Source organism: Sus scrofa, chromosome 12 (assembly GCF_054392235.1).
Source record: "Sus scrofa isolate SSC_HxYL_T2T_F1_AM1 chromosome 12, Sscrofa_HxYL_maternal_Yorkshire_Landrace_v2.0, whole genome shotgun sequence".
In the NCBI taxonomy this organism is placed as follows: Eukaryota; Metazoa; Chordata; class Mammalia; order Artiodactyla; family Suidae; genus Sus; species Sus scrofa.
Window position 1 is genome coordinate 2,133,053 of NC_139394.1, and position 17,150 is coordinate 2,150,202.

Consider the following 17,150-nt stretch of genomic DNA (forward strand, 5'->3'; position numbering starts at 1 on the left):
GAAGAGACCCGCAGCGACCAGAGTGGGCAGCTTTATTCCTTTTAGAGAAAGAAGCAATGAGCTCTTGAAAGACTGACCAGGCGCAGGGGTGGGCCGTGGGGAGTAAATGGCGAAGCCGGGTTGAGGTTTGCTCCTGGGCCCTGAACACGCTGCCTCTGGCGATGAGAAAGTCTCCCGCCTGGTGCAGAGAGGGGACGTTTCACCGGGGAGATGAGTGAAAGTGGGAGACGCAGGAGTGACCCTGTTGCTCTTCTGTCTTCTCAAATTTCTGCGCCTTAAGATCAGTAGGCCGAGGTGCCACTTTGGGGGGGTTATGCCCTGACCGCTGGCACAGCGCGTCCACATACACACGTACCTTGACTTCAGTTTCAGAGACGCTAAAGGTTTTGAGGGCAGGACACAGTCCTTGGCCAGGCCAGACTCATAAATTTGAGTCTGTGGATGCTGGTGAGCAGAGAGCCTCAATAGAGTCAACCTTTGGAAACTGACTTCGCTGTGCTCTTCAATTCCGTGAACACAGCTTCTGTTCGCTTTGTGCCAGCACCCGTTTAAACTAGGTTTGGGAAAGGCCTCTCTGAAGGGTGCTATTTAAGAGGAGACCCTGAGGGTGACTAGGAGAGAGTGTGCCGGGCAAAGAGAGGTAGCAGAGGCTGGTGTACGGGCTGTAGTGAAAGGCAGCCAGCGAAGCTGAAATGTGGCATTTAACCTGCGGCTTACGTTCTATTAGGATGAGCAGTGTGGCCTGAGCATAGACGCAAGAACACAGGCAAGACGAGGATTCGAGTCTGAGGTCCAGAAAAGCCTTCACGTGGCCTTGGGCCGCTGGTGGGGCCCTGACATGTGCTGTGTTCAGCTGGGAGAGTTTGAGCGTTCCCTGAGCTCTCATTGCCAGCCGGGCACAGAGCTGTGACTGACGCATCTTGTCTGACTTCTCCCCACAGCGCGGAGGGTGTTTTACAGACGGGAAGCTTGAGGCTTCAAGAGGACATGTGGCTTGCCCGGGGCCACAGAACTGGCAAATGGGAGAGCCAGGATTTACTCTGGGGTCCCCCTGGGCTATCTGTGTGTCAGTCCTGCCGTGTAGAGGTCAGGACACAGAGGCCCTGGGATTCAGGAACCAGGAGTCAATCGCTGGCCTGTGAGAGGTGAAGTCAGGGTGCAGGCGTGGTGACGGGGAGGGGAGGTGGGGGGCCTGGAACACTCCCGGACTAGGTGCGAAGGGAGCAGAGTTGGAGGCAGGTCTTTGCAGGATGTGCCTCCCCGGGGGGTGGGGGGCTTCCGTGAGCTCCAGCTGGGCCCTTTCCCTCCAGTTTCTCTCCGCTCCTGCCCCAGATGGTGTCCCAAAATACCCCCCGCTCCTCAGCAGGAAGCACAGGCCCGCTGTCCCCAGAATACACTTCAGTCAGATGAGGTGTGAATTTTGTCAGCTTTGTTTGCTTTCTTGGGAGAAAGCACTTCCCTGGTGTTTTTCCAGTTGGAAATGGGACTGATGATGCTGGAGCGCGGGATTAACGAGTGACCAGGGCTGGAGGGGAAGGTCAGGGTTGGGGGGAGCTGCCAGGGAGGAGGGAGGTGGACACGACCCAGACGCGGAGGGAGGAGGTGGGACAGCCGGGGACACGTCGCCTTCAGGAACCAGCGCTTCTCTTCTGAGCCGGATTCTCTCCTGGGGGAGCCTTTCCTTTCTGGATAAGATGCAGCTTTCCCCGAAGCAGCGTTTTGCCACTCCGATGCACGTGGGCTGCTGGAAGCTTCCTGCTTCTCACTTCTTTTTTCCTTTTCCCAAGGCGCTGTTTCTCCATCCCACCACCCAAACCCCAGCGGTTACTCATAGAGCCCCAGCCCCGGGCACTGCCAGCTCACAGGAACGTCCTGTTGGGCAGGGGTGGGAGGGCACCCTGGGAGGCGCAGGCCGGAGCCAGGAGTGGTGTGAGACGGCACCGCGGATCTCAGCCCTACTGTCACTGTATCCGGAGGGAAAGTTTACCCTGTCACATTCTAAACCAGACCATACGTTTTCTGTCTGGAACCTTCCACGTTAGGGACGCCCCTCCAAGAACATTGCCACGAACAAATGACACCATTCCCCAAAGCCTGGGAGATGTCTCTTCCCCAGAGAGGATCCTTTAGAGCAAAATTCAAGTTTATTAAAACAGGAATGACAAACAGAATTAAGTCCGCATCTGCTGGGGCTCCGCCAGTGCACTTCTGTACCGGGAGCAAGATACTGCCAAGTGTGACGGTCAGCGCTTTGAAGGCAGAGCACACAAAACAAAACACCTTCATCAAACAAACAAACCAAAAGAACACCTTCATCACAGTAGGGGAAAAAAATCACTCCCCTTACAAGGAGGTCCTGACAGGCCGGCCAGCTGCATCCCAACGCCGAGCCGTCACAGGAGTTCCCAGTGCAAACTGAAGGGACCAACAAGCAGCCCCCACTCCCACACCCACTAGAGGGCCCCCCAGGGGGCGGATGTCGGGAGGGGGGCTCTGCACAGGAGGCCTCTGCAATCAGGCACTGAGAGCAGGTGGTGGTGTATCAAATCCTGGCTCCCTGGGTTCCCCTTCATCCAACAGGACTCAGAGGAGCCATGATGAGGAGGCTGGGGCGTGGCTTCTCCGTGGCTCCCTCCAGCGGTGCCGAAGGGGCCCGTGGTGTCCTTGGCAAGCATTTCTACTTGTGAGGCTCTCAGCACCCCATGGGCCCGGTTTCAGGCTGACTGGACCATGAGCTCATTTGGAACGCGTGTGAAACGCATTTCTGCCGACTTGTGCTAACAGGTGCCGAGCTTCACAGAAGCAGGAATTTGTTCCGGGAGGTCAGAAGCATCGAGCAGATTTTGAAGAAAAGACACCACACTCGGAATGAGAAAAGCAGCATGAGATCGGGGTAATAAGCTGACCATTCGTTTTTCCTCCTTCAGAAACTTAACTGGTTTTGTATTCTCTCCTGGTCTGTTTTATTCCTTGGCTGAGACCCAAAGAGAGCGGCGTTCGCTGTGGGTGGGGGGGGGGGCAGAATTGGGACCATGCCGCAGGCGCACGCTTGCTTGGCAGAATGTTAGAGGCAAAAAGGTCCCCCAGAAATGCCAGAACCACAGCGGGGACAGCCAGTTCACACTGGTCAACTTTACTTAGAACTGACTAAACCCAGAAGGGAATCTGGCCTTCAATCCGGCCCCCCCATTTCACACAGGAGGAAGCTAACACACCCAAGAGTCCTTGACTCTGGGCCCAGCGCTCTTTGCAGGGAGAGCTTTTGGGCACTGACCCTTGACCTCTGGCTGTGACTCAAGTGGGTGCTGGGGGAAGGCTGGCTCGTTTGGCCTCAAGGAACTCACAGAATGCCCTGGTTTGTCTTGTATTTGTGAGAAAGCAAAAAAAAAAAAAGCCTGGCACTTTGTCACATCCTCTTGAAAACCTAGAAATATCCAAGCCCTGCTCGGAAGTTAAAAGAGTGGAAAAAAGAAAGCCAACTATCTTCTGCGAGTGCAGAATAAGGAAAAAAGAAAAGGCAAAAATCACGGACCCTTCTCCCGCCCTCTCACCACCGCAGCAACAGTCTGAGCAGGAAGGCCCGGTGGCGGAGCGCGCGCTGAGAGGCTGGGACGCCTGGGCCGCGCTTCCTGGGCGCGCAGCTGAGGGGCTCCCGGGCGGTGTCTCCTGGATGCAGAGGATGGTGGCTTATTCCAGCTCCATGCACTCTTCAGCTCTCACGCCCAGGGAGCGGCACTCAGAAAATGGAGAGAGGTTTCCAGAGTGTGCACGCTCCTGACACAGCCAGCACGGCGCAGCCTGGCCTCGAATGCAGCGCCTGCGCCGACGGCGGTCCTTCCAAAGCCCACGGCGGAGCCCAGCCCACGGTGAGGAGGACGGGGCGCGGGTCTATCTCGTGTGTCGATTCCATTTCAGCTCGGCAGCCTTCTTCCACACCGAGACACAGTGGGAAAGCAGGATCTCCTCTGGGAACTGAGATTCCATTTCGGGAGGAATGTCGCTCCCTTTCGTCTCCATGTAACTGACCAGCGTGTCTCTCAGGCTGAAAACCAAGGAACAAGAGAAGTCAGTCTTCTGTACGACCTACGGGGACCATCGCTGGTCACTTTTTCAGGCCATCACAGAACCAGAGTGCTCGCGAAGGCCAGGAACGCGACAGGCAGCTTCCCGTCGGCCAGCCAGCGACGGGGTTACGGGCGCTTGGCCCCGGGTTCGAGTTCTAGTGCCCCCCGGCTGCTCCCTGGGGGCGCAGCTCCCCTTGACGCCCCGTCAGGAGGTTCTGCACCCTCGAGTAATACGGCTGCTGTGCAGAAGCAGCCCTACTGTTTAGAAAAAGCCCGTATTCCAGCTGATGACTTGTGCTAACAGAGATCGTAAGTTCTCCAAGAAAGGGATCAGCCTCCCTACGCTAAAGTCCAGGAGACTGTAAAGATTTCTTCAGTAAGTTCAAAGACCACAAGTGTGCACAGACTCATGCCACGTAGCACTGGCGAGGCGAAGAGCCTTATGAAGTGTGTCGCTGAGAAACCGGAGTCTGATTATCTACTTACAAAAACGGCAAAGTTAAAACCCCACCTCAGACCACACATAAAAACAAACTGGTTAACAAGACAAATGTACTACACAGAACTCTAAAAGCACAAGGAGGCGTTCCCGTCGTGGCTCGGCGGTTCACGAAGCCAGCTAGGATCCATGAGGATGCGGGTTGGATCCCTGGCCTCACTCCGTGGGTCGAGGATCCGGCGCTGCCGTGAGCTGTGGTGTAGGTCACAGATTCAGCTCAGATCGGGCGTGGCTGTGGCTGGGGTGTAGGCTGGCAGCTACAGCTCCCGTTAGACCCGCAGCCTGGGAACCTCCACATGCCGTGGGTGGGGCCCTACAAGGACAAGGCAAAAGCCTGGGAGAATACTGTCTAACTTTGGGATACAGAAGACCCTTCCAGGTAGATTTTCCCACAGAGTCCTTGTAGGGAAAACGCTGCCAGATTTGGCTTCATGAAACTAAAGACCAAGATGGAGCATCTGTAGCGTAAGAGATAAAACCCTAATCTTATCCTTTAAGATTAAGAAAAAAGACAAAGCAGCCCAAAAGAAAAACAACAAATGGATGTCGGGAGGGAATTCAGAAGAAGATACACAAATGGCTGATACGCATCTTCAGCCTCCCCAGTAAATAGGGAAACACAAGGGAAAATGACACACCGCCCTGGGCCGTTAGACGCAACCAGTGGAAGAGACGCTCGCGTCTCGCACTGGGTGTTCTCATGCACATACGCGGGGTGGCTTTTTCTAAGTTGAAACGCACAGCTCTCTGACACAGAAGGGCCCCTGCTCTAAGAGAATCTATGGCTTTTGCCATCGGTAGTGGCGATCCAGCAGGAATCCGAATTCTGCAGTGAGCAAGAAGGATTTCCACGTCTGGGGAGACGTCGGGAGACAGGGCCGCACGTTGTGTGTGCGCCTCGCCCGGCGGGCTCGCGAGCCCGTACCTCCACTGAGGGTTGAAATCCTTCGCAGACCGGGGGTTCTTCAGCTTCAAGACCATCATTTCGTGAAGCTCCAGGAGGAAGGCATCCAGGCCTGCCTGGTTCAGGAAGGTGCTGAGCAGCTTGGCGTTTTGGGGGCAGAGGTCCTCTTTATAGCTCGGCCCGATTTCCCCAAATGGCTCCTGGAACGAATGAGAACAAGTGCCACGCGGAAGCCCAGGAAGCGCGCCTGCGCCTCGCTCGGCCCAGGGGTCCAGGAAGGGGCCAGACTCACTTTCTTCAGTCGAAGCAGCAGTTCGGACTTGTGGGCAGAGAGGAACTGCCAGAGGGCAATGGAGTGTCTTAACTGGCATCTGTTTAAGGCCTGAAAGACGGGCACGGGGCTGCGGTTTTCACCCGTCCTCGGAGTCCACTTCCCTCACGCCGGAGCCACCTCTGCGCCACCCACCCATTCCCATTCTCCAGACCGGCTCGGAAAGACCCCCCCGCCCCCCCAGCAGCCCCCGGGGGCCCCCAGGCCGTGCAGCGCGCAGGCCCGCCTCCGCATAGCTGTGGCACCGCGTCTGGACCCAGCGCCCCCTCCTGTCAGTGTGTTCTTTACACTGCGGACTGGCTGGCGCGGGGGTGTTCTCGCCTCGCTCAGAAGCGGCTTCGGGGGGTTCTACCCGGGGCGTGGTGCCCAGTGGGGGGACAACGCAGGACGGGAGACCCACCTGTGAAACCAGCAAGGCCTGGTCGCCCATCCCCAGCCTGTTCTGGATGTAGTCATTCAAGGGCATGTTCGGATCCCCGCCAGCCGTGCTCAGAAACCCCAAGGCGACCTCGATGGCAGACAGAGCCTCACAGGCGTCGCTGTAGGACTGCAGCTGTCCTCTGATGGCGCCGATGACCGAGTTGGGGAGGGGGTGCTAGGAAATCAAAGGCAGGAGCGGGTCCGTGGCGGGTCGCTGCCTGATAAGCGTGCTTACCTTCTCCACGGCCAAGGCCCCGGGTGGGACGGACTCTGATAGCAGCAGCAGCGGACACCCCGAGCTTGCTCAGGGCCAGCGCCGTTCAGGGACTTTACAGAAAGTGAGATGAAGTGGCTGACTCCTCAGAACATCTCGGTGAGGGCGTGTGCACGGACACGCATACGTGCACACCACAGACACATCACACGTGCGCACACCCCAAGCACAACACACGTAACTCACAAAAGCAGGACTAAACGAGCTCTCCGGGCTTTCTGACCAGCCCACAGAATCCTGCCATCATCGCTAAGCACCCACTGCCCGAGTCCCCTCTGCTGATCCTCAACAGGAAAACGCCTGCTGACCTGCCGTCCCGCCCGCCCTCTGGAAAGAGCCCTGGGCTCGGGGACCGGGGGGAGGCCCCGAAACGCCGCTGCTCACAGCAAATGCTGGAGCAGCTGGGACAGTCCTGACACGGGAACCCTCGGACAGGACGGGCGCGTGTGCTCGTGAGAAGACAGATCACCTGGGGCATCTTGTTCCTGATTTCCATGAAGAGATGCTCGTAGTTCCAGTCTCGTCTGAACACCAGGGTGGGCAGCCCCTAAAGGGAGAGGAAAGCAGGCTCTGGGAACGGACTCCACTGTGGAGGTTCCACCAGGTGACAAAAAACGCCCGAGCAGAACCCAGCTGCAGTCCCAGGCCAGTCAGTGCAGCACCGGGCACAGCAGGCAGCCCTTTGCTGCCCCGTGATGTCCACGGTTTTGTTGTTTTTGTTTTGTAACGGCTGCACCCTCAGCTATGGACGTTCCCGGGCCAGGGACGGACTCTGAGCCACAGTTGCAGCCTATGCTGCAGCTGCAGCCATGCTGGGTCCTTAACCCACCGCACTGGACTGGGGATTGAACCTGCAATTCTGCAGTGACCAGAGCCGCAGCAGTCTGATTCTTAGCCCACTGCACCACGTCAGGAACTCCCTGACCCACAGTCTATAGAAACTGACACACAGGCCCCGGCCTGGCCTCCGTGGCCGAGCAGACACTGTCACAGAGTCCTAGCGCCGGGGGGGAGGCAGCCCGGGAGGACATCCCGCGCCCACTCGCTCCAGAGCCTGGAGCCCAGGCTACGAACGCCCGCAGGGACAGCAGAGCAAATTAATGCCAGCCTGGGTTCACAGCCAAGGGCGGGCAGGGAGGGTGCATACATACATCTCAGAACCTCGGGGCTGAGGTCAGCGTGCAGAAGAGGCTGGAGACAGGCCCCGGCAAGGCCATGGGGCTGCTAGAGCCACGTGCAGCGGGCTGCAGGCCAAGGCCGTCCAGCAGGGCGGTGGCTGTAAGACCGGGTGTCAGAACCACGGGGGCCGCTGCAGCCACGGGACCTAAGGACAGGTGCTCAGAGCCAGGGTCGCGGGCTCTGGTGGCTAAAGCGAGCGCCTGACAGACAGCTGACAGACTGTGCGCAGACGACTGGGCAGGTTTTGCACGGGTGGCCGGTGGTGCCGTTAGCTACAGCAGAGACACTCGGCGACACGTCCGTCGAGGCCTGCAGACACCCCTCGGGTACTGCGCTGCAGCTCAGAGGCACAGACAGCTCCGGGAAGCCGTCCCCCGTGGCCGTGGGGGGTGCACAAAACGTCCCAGCAACCCCTCCTCTCTAAAACTGCAGCGACCAAAGCCACTCTTGGGGTGACCGTCACAGGAGAGACACGCCGACCACAGGAATACAGCCTTGCCTTGAGGGTCAGCCTGGGCTTGCCCTGCAGGAAGCGGCTGACGATCTGGCGCTGGATCTTCTCCAGGTCAAACTCCTGCGAGGTCTCGCCGCCCTGCTCCACGTGGTACTGGCAGTTGGACAGGACCAGGGGCATCAGGTCCCGCTCCGGCTCGTAGCTGACGACGTGCACGTCGGCAACCTCGGAGGCGTCCACGGAGTAGCTGGGGACAGACAGACAGCTCTCAGCGCCCGGTCAGATGAGCCTGGCCTGGCGACACGGAGCTAGACCCCGTCGGACGTTGCCACAGGCTGCCCAGGTCTGTGACTCTCGCGGTGTCTCCCAGGGGCCGCTCCCTGCTCCTGCCGCCGCGGAAACGCTTCTGGGCTGCAAGGGCGGCCCCGTGGCCCTGCACGCTCACCTGCTGTCCTCCTGGGAGAGCTTCTCCACCGCGTACACCATCTCGTTGTGCAGGCTGATGAGGTAGCTGACCAGGGCGGTGGAGCAGAGGCCGAGGCCCTGGCGGCGCGGCAGGATGACCTCCAGGTCGGCGTCCAGGTCGAGGTCGGAGCTGCAGTAGCCTGCAGGCAGCTTGATCTCCCCTTGAAACGACAGAGGCAGTGGTCTCCCAGCTGCTTCTTTCACAGCCTCAGGCCCACGAGCCCAGCACAGCGGGGGCAGCCCAGGAGCCAGCCAAGCGCAGCAGAGCCGGGAGCCCGGGCGCCGCTCCGGCCCGGCTCTCGTTTGCTGACAAGTTTCAAATGTTCTCGACTCCCTTTTGATTCCATTGTTATGGATTCGAAAGGATGGAGGGTTTGCTTCTCCTGATCTGCTAATGCACGATCTCTGACACCTCCGCCCAAAGAGAGCGGAGGCCCAGCCTTCGACGCACGCAGCCTGGTGCCCGCCGCACGCACAGTCACAGACCGGCGGCGGCAGGCGGAGAGCCCAGGCCCTCGGCAGGGCCACGCCTGCACCCGTTGGTGCTACAGGGGGCTTGACACGTACCATTGGTCTCCAGGGATCTCCTCAGCTTGTTCCACGTCGACAGAAAGGTAGCAATTCTGTTTTGGTATAACTGCTTCAGCCCATCTGTCAAACAGAACACTTGCTAAGAACTCCGTGGAAACAGCCCCTGTCTGGGCCAGACCAACAGGGTTCCCGGCCCTTTGGAAGGACTCCTGCCTTGCACCTTCCCGCCGCCACCAGCATGGTCCAGATGCTGTGTGTGAGCAGCGGGGGTGGGGTGGGGGCAGGTCTTGTCCTCTGCCGCAAGAGCCTGTCCCGTGCCGCGGCATTCACGGCTTCGAGCTGCCAGCTCAGGGCAGAGCACCCGGACCGGAACCGGAGCCCGAGGGGCAGCGACGCTTCCGAACCACTGCTGAAACAGAGGCCCACCTGAACTGTGACTGCTGATGAAGCTTCTGATGCAGCTGTATTCAACTTCCGAAACATTCTGGAATCGCTTCACCAGATTCTTTTGCAGGGCCAGAATCTCAGGCAAGAATTTCACCAGTCTCAGCTCTGCTTCCTAGAGAGAGAAGAGCCCCGGGAACTTTGCAAGGCACCCAAAAACCGCGACTGGGGAGACAGCCTTCGAGGCTGGGTCTCATCTGCTCCGTGGGCCTTTTTATCCGATGACACATCGTGGTACTTGAGACTGGCCAAGAGGCAGTACTGTCCTTTGAGCAAGTACCTAGCGACTCCTCCGATGTGTCACAAGGTGTCTGGGTGGGGGGAGTGCCCCGTGGGGCCGACACAGCAAATGTTTCCACCAAAAGCCGGTGACAGAAAGCGGCCTCTGGGGGTGGCAGGGTGGAGAGGAGCTGTGAGTGCAAGAAGCCAAGAGCCTAAGCCCTGGTGCTTGGTGCCACGCCGGGCGTGTCCTGAAGACCTGGGACCCAGGCACCTTCAGTGTAACAGACCCGAGCGCGTCAGCAACAGGTCACAGGGCTCGCCTGGCGGCCTTCTACGGGGCATTCATTTTTGTAACCGACCCACAAAAATTTCTAGATCATCTTACTACAAATTTTGGTCTGTGGCGGGCAAGGATACGAAAATCTATTATAGAAAATAACACTTGAAATGGATTCAAGTTGGGAACGTGTATGATTCTGGTTCTACAAGAAAGGACGCGCGCTTTACCGCCCTGCTGCCCCCACCCCCACCCCCGCAAGACGCTGACAGTCCAGGAACAGAGAAGACCTGCTGTCTGTCTGTCTGACTGCGGCCGTGCCTCTTCATTCCACAGACACTCACTGGTGACTAACTGCTCGGCCGCTGGGGGAGGAAGACAGACCTACCCCAGGTTTTCATTCTGTTTTTTTTTTTTTGTCTTTTTGACTTTTCTAGGGCTGCTCCTGCGGCATATGGAGGTTCCCAGGCCAGGGGTCGAATCGGAGCTGTAGCCACCAGCCTACGCCACAGCCACAGCAACGTGGGATCCGAGCCGCGTCTGCAACCTGCACCACAGCTCACAGCAACACCGGATCCTTCACCCACTGAGCAAGGCCAGGGATCGAACCCGCAACCCCATGGTTCCTAGTCGGATTCGTTAACCACTGCGCCACGACGGGAACTCCCATTCCGTTCTTTTTGAGCCGAGTCCCTGGGAGAGACCCTCCTGGCCCTCGAGTTCGCTACGGAGTCCTGTGCTTCCATCCCATTTCATCAGCATGCATGTCATCCGTGACTTGGTGCCTCAAACAACTGGCGAGGCAGCCTCACCTTCTGCAGGAACTTCCAGAGGACAGGCACCGTTTCTCTGCCGTCTCTCTGCTCCACGATGTGCTGGAGGTGCTCCACGGTGACCCTCTTCCTGCAGCTCCACATCCTGGAGCAGTGGACCACGCCCTGCTGGGGCAGGCCGGGCAGGAAGGCTGCCGGGTCGCCGTACACGATCTTGGCCACAGGGTTGGAGCCGAGGCGCTCGTCTTGGCTGATGCGAGTGTTCACCGCCCGGAGGGTTTTATCGAGATGCTGGGAGAGGAAAGCGACAGGGGACCTACTGCGCGCAGGCTGGACACCTCGCAGCCTTTCCTTCTTGTGCTGGCCCATAATCAACTGTTCGCCATTGCTGTCTTTTAAGATAATCCAGCTGTTCCTTATGTGTAGGTTTTTGTCTCCCCCCAAAAAATGAGTCTCAGAGACCGACTTTTTTTTTTGCTGTTTCTTGGGCCGCTCCCGCGGCATATGGAGGTTCCCAGGCTAGGGGTCCAATCAGAGCTGTAGCCGCCAGCCTACACCAGAGCCACAGCAATGCGGGATCCGAGCCGCATCTGCGACCTACACTACAGCTCACGGCAATGCCGGATCCTTAACCCACTGAGCAAGGCCAGGGACCAAACCTGCAACCTCATGGTTCCTAGTCAGATTCGTTAACCACTGCGCCACGACGGGAGCTCCTACTTGCTGACTTTTATTTCCTGACGGGCCTAGTTACTCTCGGTAACATTCTTAGCTGACCGAAGAGCTGATGTCTCTGCCCCCTGCTCTCAGGTTCTGCTGTGAAAGGTAACGGAGAGAGTGCTGCTGCCTGCACTTTCTGGCCGCCCAGCCTCGGGAGGGGTGAGGGCGGGCGGGGGCAGCAGGCGGGCGGGTGGCCTGGCGGGCAACACCTAAATCTGCAGCTCACCCTAGGGCTTCCTCGGTGGACACTTCAGGAGCGACCGTGGACGGAGTGGTCAGCAGAGGCCCAGGGCACCCCCTCCCTCTCGTCCCCAGACAAAGTGGCCCTGTAGCTGTGGTCACACGTCACCTACCTCTAGTTCGGGCAGAATAATGGTCGCAACAAGCTTTTCCCAGCTGTTCCTCTTTTCTCTGGTTGACAATTGTGCATCAAAATTTAAAGACCCTACAAAGAAAAACGTGCAGGTTACCCAAGGACCAAAGAACACAGCCATCTACAGAAGCGCTAAATTCAGTATTAAACCGAAAAAACGCTCTTCGGGGACGGGGCCAGGCTTGTCTTCTTAAATTAACCTGAGCGTTTAACAATGGGTGCTGCTGCTATCACCACTTTCATGATCTTTGCGAAGATACTTCGAACCCTAAAAACGCTAACCCACATAATTGTCCGTTTAAAGCCACTCTGAACAAAACTGCTGAAAGGATGATGATTTAAAATACAGAAGCTCCAGGGCAAAATAATGGTGGCCAACGGTACCACCAGCGGTCTCGGCTGCTGCCACCTGGGCTCTGGGACAGAGGTGGGGCCCTGCGGGTGCCCACGTGATACAGAGTGCTGTGGACACTGCTGACAGGCTTCCAGAATTCGGTCACCTTGTCAGAAGGACACTGGATGAGCTTACCTGGTTTTAAATTGCACCAGAATGAGAGGCTTAAAATAAAATCGGATTTTGGCAACTGGAAAACACATACTGATGCTGGTTTCTGACAAAAAGCCCCTGACGTGGGAACAGATTTTCCTATTACGTGGCAGAATGTGCTAGCTGTGACTGGTATTTTAAATGACGCTGTCATTACAGTGGTGATATTTTTTCTTTTTACGGCCACAGTCTCGGCATACGGAAGTGCCCAGGCAAGGGACTGGATCTGAGCTCCAGTTGAGGCCTGAGCTGCAGCTGCAGGAATGCGGATCCTTTAACCCACTGCCCCAGGCTGGGGGTCAGACCTGCACCTCCGCAGCCACCTGAGGCGCTGCAGTTGGATTCTTAAGCCACTGCGCCGTGGCGGGAACGCCTACAGTGGTAACTTCAAAAGAAAGTAAACCTATTTTTCACGCCCCGCTCGGAGACCACCCTCTCGCCAACTTGGCTTCCAGGCCTTTTCTTTCTGTGCGGATTAAAAATTTTCAAATAGAGTAATTGGCTCAGCACGTGTCTTCACTGGTAGGCTCCTTTTTCACGTAACGCACTGTAGGCAGGTAACATGCTCAACCCGCCCGCGACTGCAGTATTTCTTAGGAAAAGTAGACGCCACTCCCCCCAGAAAACAGAACAGAGGTACAAAGAGAACACGCTCCAAGCGATTATCTCTTTGATGGTGATATTTCTTTAACACACACGGCCTGGTGTGGACAAGCTACATTTCCCAAACGGCGCGGGAACCACAGCCAGAGCTGACTTTTGAAACGAAGGCCTCCCGGAGACACGCACGGAACACCACGGGAAGTCAGACCAGCAGGGAGCGGACGGAGAGGCCGGGGCGCCCTCCCGGCCCCACCCGCTGGCAGGTGTGCGCCTTCCCACCTCCCTGTCCTCTGGCCCGGGGGTCGGAGGCCGGGCTGCCTCCCCCGCAGAGGTGGCGGTGCCCCGCGCCGGCTCCTCACCCCAGCAGCCCTGCTCTGCCAGGAGGCGGCCCAGGACCAGGTGGACCACGCTGACGGTCTCGTCCGCACTCTTCCCCAGCATCCTCGTGAGCTGCTCCAGGTCCCTCTGGATGTGCTGCTGCAGGAACGCTTTCGGATCCCTCACCAGAGGCTTGATGATGTAAATTATCTCCTGCAGGGACAAGGGACAAAAGTCAAGCAACGTCTTGTTTGTTCAGGAGATGGCGAGGTCAGGAGGGGTCAGCAGGGGCAAGGAACCAGCCTTCTGTATCGTCGGCGTGAAACAACTTTCAAAACCTCAGCTTTTTGCTCTCATGGTTAATTAACTTAGAGGAAACGCAGCGTGCTTTCTTTCTTCCCCAGAGCTGCAGCAGATTCGTGGGTAAAATTATGGTTGTTTTAGCCTCGTGACTCCCAGGTGTGGACCTGAGATGCAGAGCTGTTAACTTAAAAACTGATTTAAGGGAGCTTCTGTCGTGGCTCAGCCGCAACGAACTAGTATCCATGAGGATGTGGGTTCCATCCCTGGCGGCATTGCCGTCAGCTGTTGTGTACGTCATAGACACGGCTTGGATTTGGTGTGGCTGTGGCTGAGGGGTAGGCCAGCAGCGGCATATCAAATTCGACCCCTAGCCTGGGAATTTCCATATGCCGCAGTTGCAGCCCTAAAAAGACAAAAAAAAAAAAAAAAAAAAAAAAACAAAACCCTGATTTTACAGGAGTTCCCACTTTGATGCAATGGGGCTCAGTGGCACCTCTGCAGCACCAGGACACAGGTTCGATCCCCTGACCTGCAGAGTGGGTTAAAGGATCCGGCATTGCCGAAGCCATGGCATAGGCTTCAGCGGCAGCTCAATTGTGATCCCTGGCCTGGGAACTCCACGTGCCAAGGGGCAGCCAAAAAGAGATTAAAAAAAAAAAAAAAAAGATTGTCCATAATCTCACATAGTCCCACCCTTACCATCATCAGCCACAGCGGGAAAACTGGGGACATGTGAATTTCATGTTACATTGTGCATTATGTAACAATGACATATTCAAAAGCCACAGGAGGCAGCTAAGACTTTTTATGTTATGTTGCAACTATGTTAAACAATTTATTAAAATTTTAAATGATTTATTAAAACTTAAAAGTCAAAATACAAATTACCAGAATGAAAGTTAAAAATGCAGACAAAACTGGTGGAAATAATGCCAAATTTTTACTTCAAGTTTCGATTGTAACTCAGCCTTTTTAGAGATTTCAGTATAAAGGTGAAAATTACAGCGCTCATGTTCAGTACCCATCTAGTCGTCCGAGTGAAGAACTGGTGTCAGGGTTCCACCTGTTTCGTATGGACCTGCACACACAAGTGAGCCTTAGCAGGCTACTCAGATTTGCTGCGTGTTGTTAAGCCTTCCTCCTGTGTTCCTACGGCCGGCACCACACTCATGCACGAGCAGCCCTGGAACCACGAATTGGAACTCGAAGAGAAGTAAGAAGTAGGTGCCTGGGTCTGTCTGCTAGGAAAGGGTTCTTGGTGATCCGCGCTCGGGGGGCTCGGCGTGCCCGCCTCGGGAAGCTGCCTTCTCCTGACGGAGGCCCCTCCGCCCTCAGCTCTCTTGCCCACACTCCCTGTGGCACCTGCCTCTGAGGTCACAAAGGGCAGGGACGTCAGGTCTGCCCTCGCAGCGTGCAAACGCCGCAAGCGGTCTTGGGTTTCAGGGCCCAAGCGGAGGGCTCTGGAGCAGGAACGGGGCTGGTGGCAACGAAGCCCTGCAGGAGCCCGCGGCGTCCTCCCAGGACGGGCTAGGGCTCCGCGGCCGCGCGGGCTCGGGGCGGAAACCGCACGCATGGGGGACAGCACGGGGCTCTACCTGGGCACTCTGGGCGGCTCCCCAGAGCATGGACAGGTGAGTGAGGAGGCGGAGGAGCAGGAAGACCGCGGGCGACAGCTCCCGGTCAGACACCACGGCCGCGCCTCTGGGCGGTGGGCTTCCCAGCACGTGGCCGGTCTGCGTCCTGTCCTCGGTGTTTCTGGAAAGGACAAGAGGGGGCGGGGTGAAGGCTAAGGAGGGCCGCGTCTTCTCCACTCCATCCGGAAACACACGTCAGATGCTGAGGACCTGAAGACGACAACGTCCAAGGCGACTCAGTCTGCGGAGCCCGGACCCTCCTGAGAAAGGGGCGAGATGACAGCACACGGACAGCACCAAAGGGGCCAGGACACACGCCGATGGCAGAGCGGCCCCACCTCCTCCTCAAGGGAGCGCCGACAACCACACGGCTCGTGAGATGGGAGGATGGAGTCAGAATGTCAGCTGGATTTGAAGGTGTTTGCTAAGATGGACGATGTTTCTATTCCCCCCCCCCAAAAGAGTAAGCTAAGAGCATCTGTAAGTGACAGACGTAACTGTCCCTCTGAATTTGGTCACCTGTCTGTGTCAGATTTATTTCCGTCGTCAGGGGTCGTGCCCAAGGTTCAAACGGAAGACATCTGAATGAGGAAGTGTTAACACTAATAAGCATGATTGCAGGGTCTGCTTTGCACTAAGAGCCCAGCCGGCCGGTGACAGACCCTCACAGCTGCACGACCACAAGGGCCTTGGCGCTGATACTCAGCGCCACACAGGGCCGAATGCACTATAGTAACTGATACTGTATCTATGTATGTGTGTATGCGTGCGTGTCAGATACTGATACTGTATGTCAGATTGATTCATCAGCTGGAAGAGAAACAGCCCCAGAGCCCGTGGTTTGAGAGCTTGGAAAGGAAAGAGAATCTTACGTACTGGATAACGTGAAATCCACTGTTCGGCTTGTGATTAATCCCTCCGACTGGCGCTCCACAGTCAATGCAATGGCTCTGTTCCATCGGCATGCCACACTAGGACACACACAAACGCAACCCCAGCTCAGGGGGACAAGTGCCACCGTGCCATGAGCACACACGTCCCCCCAGGCTGCCTGCTTTGGTGTGTGGGCGTCGTTGGGCTGCAGGTGCCCTGGGAGGCAGGGTGGGCACTCCAGGCCAGCCATGCTGGACCCTGGCACACTGGGACTTAAGGTTTGTTCCACGCAGACACTGTACAGACCAATTTATAACACTCCGCCTCCCCGTCTCGCACTCACCACTGTCTTTCCCATTTGTCCCCTTCCTGCTACACTGGGCTTAAGGCTTCATTATTGAACCCCAGGCCAGGGACAGAACCCACACCACAGCAGGGACAATCCAGATCCTGAATCCCCTGAGCCACCAGGGAACTCCCACTGGGACTTTTTTGTTAAAAACAATGTAAACGTGATTTACTACTTCTAAAGGTTCTTTAAAATCAGATTGGTGCCACTGGATACACCGAAGTACAGTCTAGAACAGATTCCCAGACCACGGAATTTCAGGACTGGAAGCACATCTTGGGAAGAACCTACTCAATCCAGTTTCACAGACAAGGACGCAAAAGCCCAGACATACGTCAGGTTTTTCCTCCAGTTCTCATTTACTTTGTTAACTAACATTAGTCTGTTTCAATTCGATCTCCTGTTCTGAGCGTGGGAGACACTGGGAAGAGCCCTGGCTGGATGCTCTGAGGCTCAGAGAGGAGCACACGGACCATCCCCCCGACTGCCTGACGACAGACGAGGCGTCTCGTTTTCCCGTCCTTCCGTATCTAGACTTTCTCTCCTCTCTGGGCCAATACTCCAGCCCACGGCCTGCTCAACGCTGTGACCAC

The 17,150-nt window shown here is 56.9% G+C and overlaps 1 protein-coding gene across 1 annotated transcript in view; it reads right to left on the reverse strand.

Annotated features, from left to right (window-relative positions):
• Window positions 1-2,122: 2,122 nt before the first annotated feature.
• The window catches only part of RNF213 (ring finger protein 213), a 119,564-nt gene continuing 104,536 nt past the window's right edge, over window positions 2,123-17,150 (reverse strand). Inside the window, 14 exon segments of the mRNA NM_001444554.1 lie at window positions 2,123-4,042; window positions 5,489-5,667; window positions 5,760-5,849; window positions 6,199-6,393; window positions 6,962-7,039; window positions 8,171-8,372; window positions 8,571-8,751; window positions 9,158-9,241; window positions 9,548-9,680; window positions 10,877-11,128; window positions 11,911-12,002; window positions 13,440-13,611; window positions 15,297-15,456; window positions 16,212-16,306. Coding sequence (NP_001431483.1) covers window positions 3,889-4,042; window positions 5,489-5,667; window positions 5,760-5,849; window positions 6,199-6,393; window positions 6,962-7,039; window positions 8,171-8,372; window positions 8,571-8,751; window positions 9,158-9,241; window positions 9,548-9,680; window positions 10,877-11,128; window positions 11,911-12,002; window positions 13,440-13,611; window positions 15,297-15,456; window positions 16,212-16,306 — 2,067 coding nt within the window. The 3' untranslated portion in view covers window positions 2,123-3,888.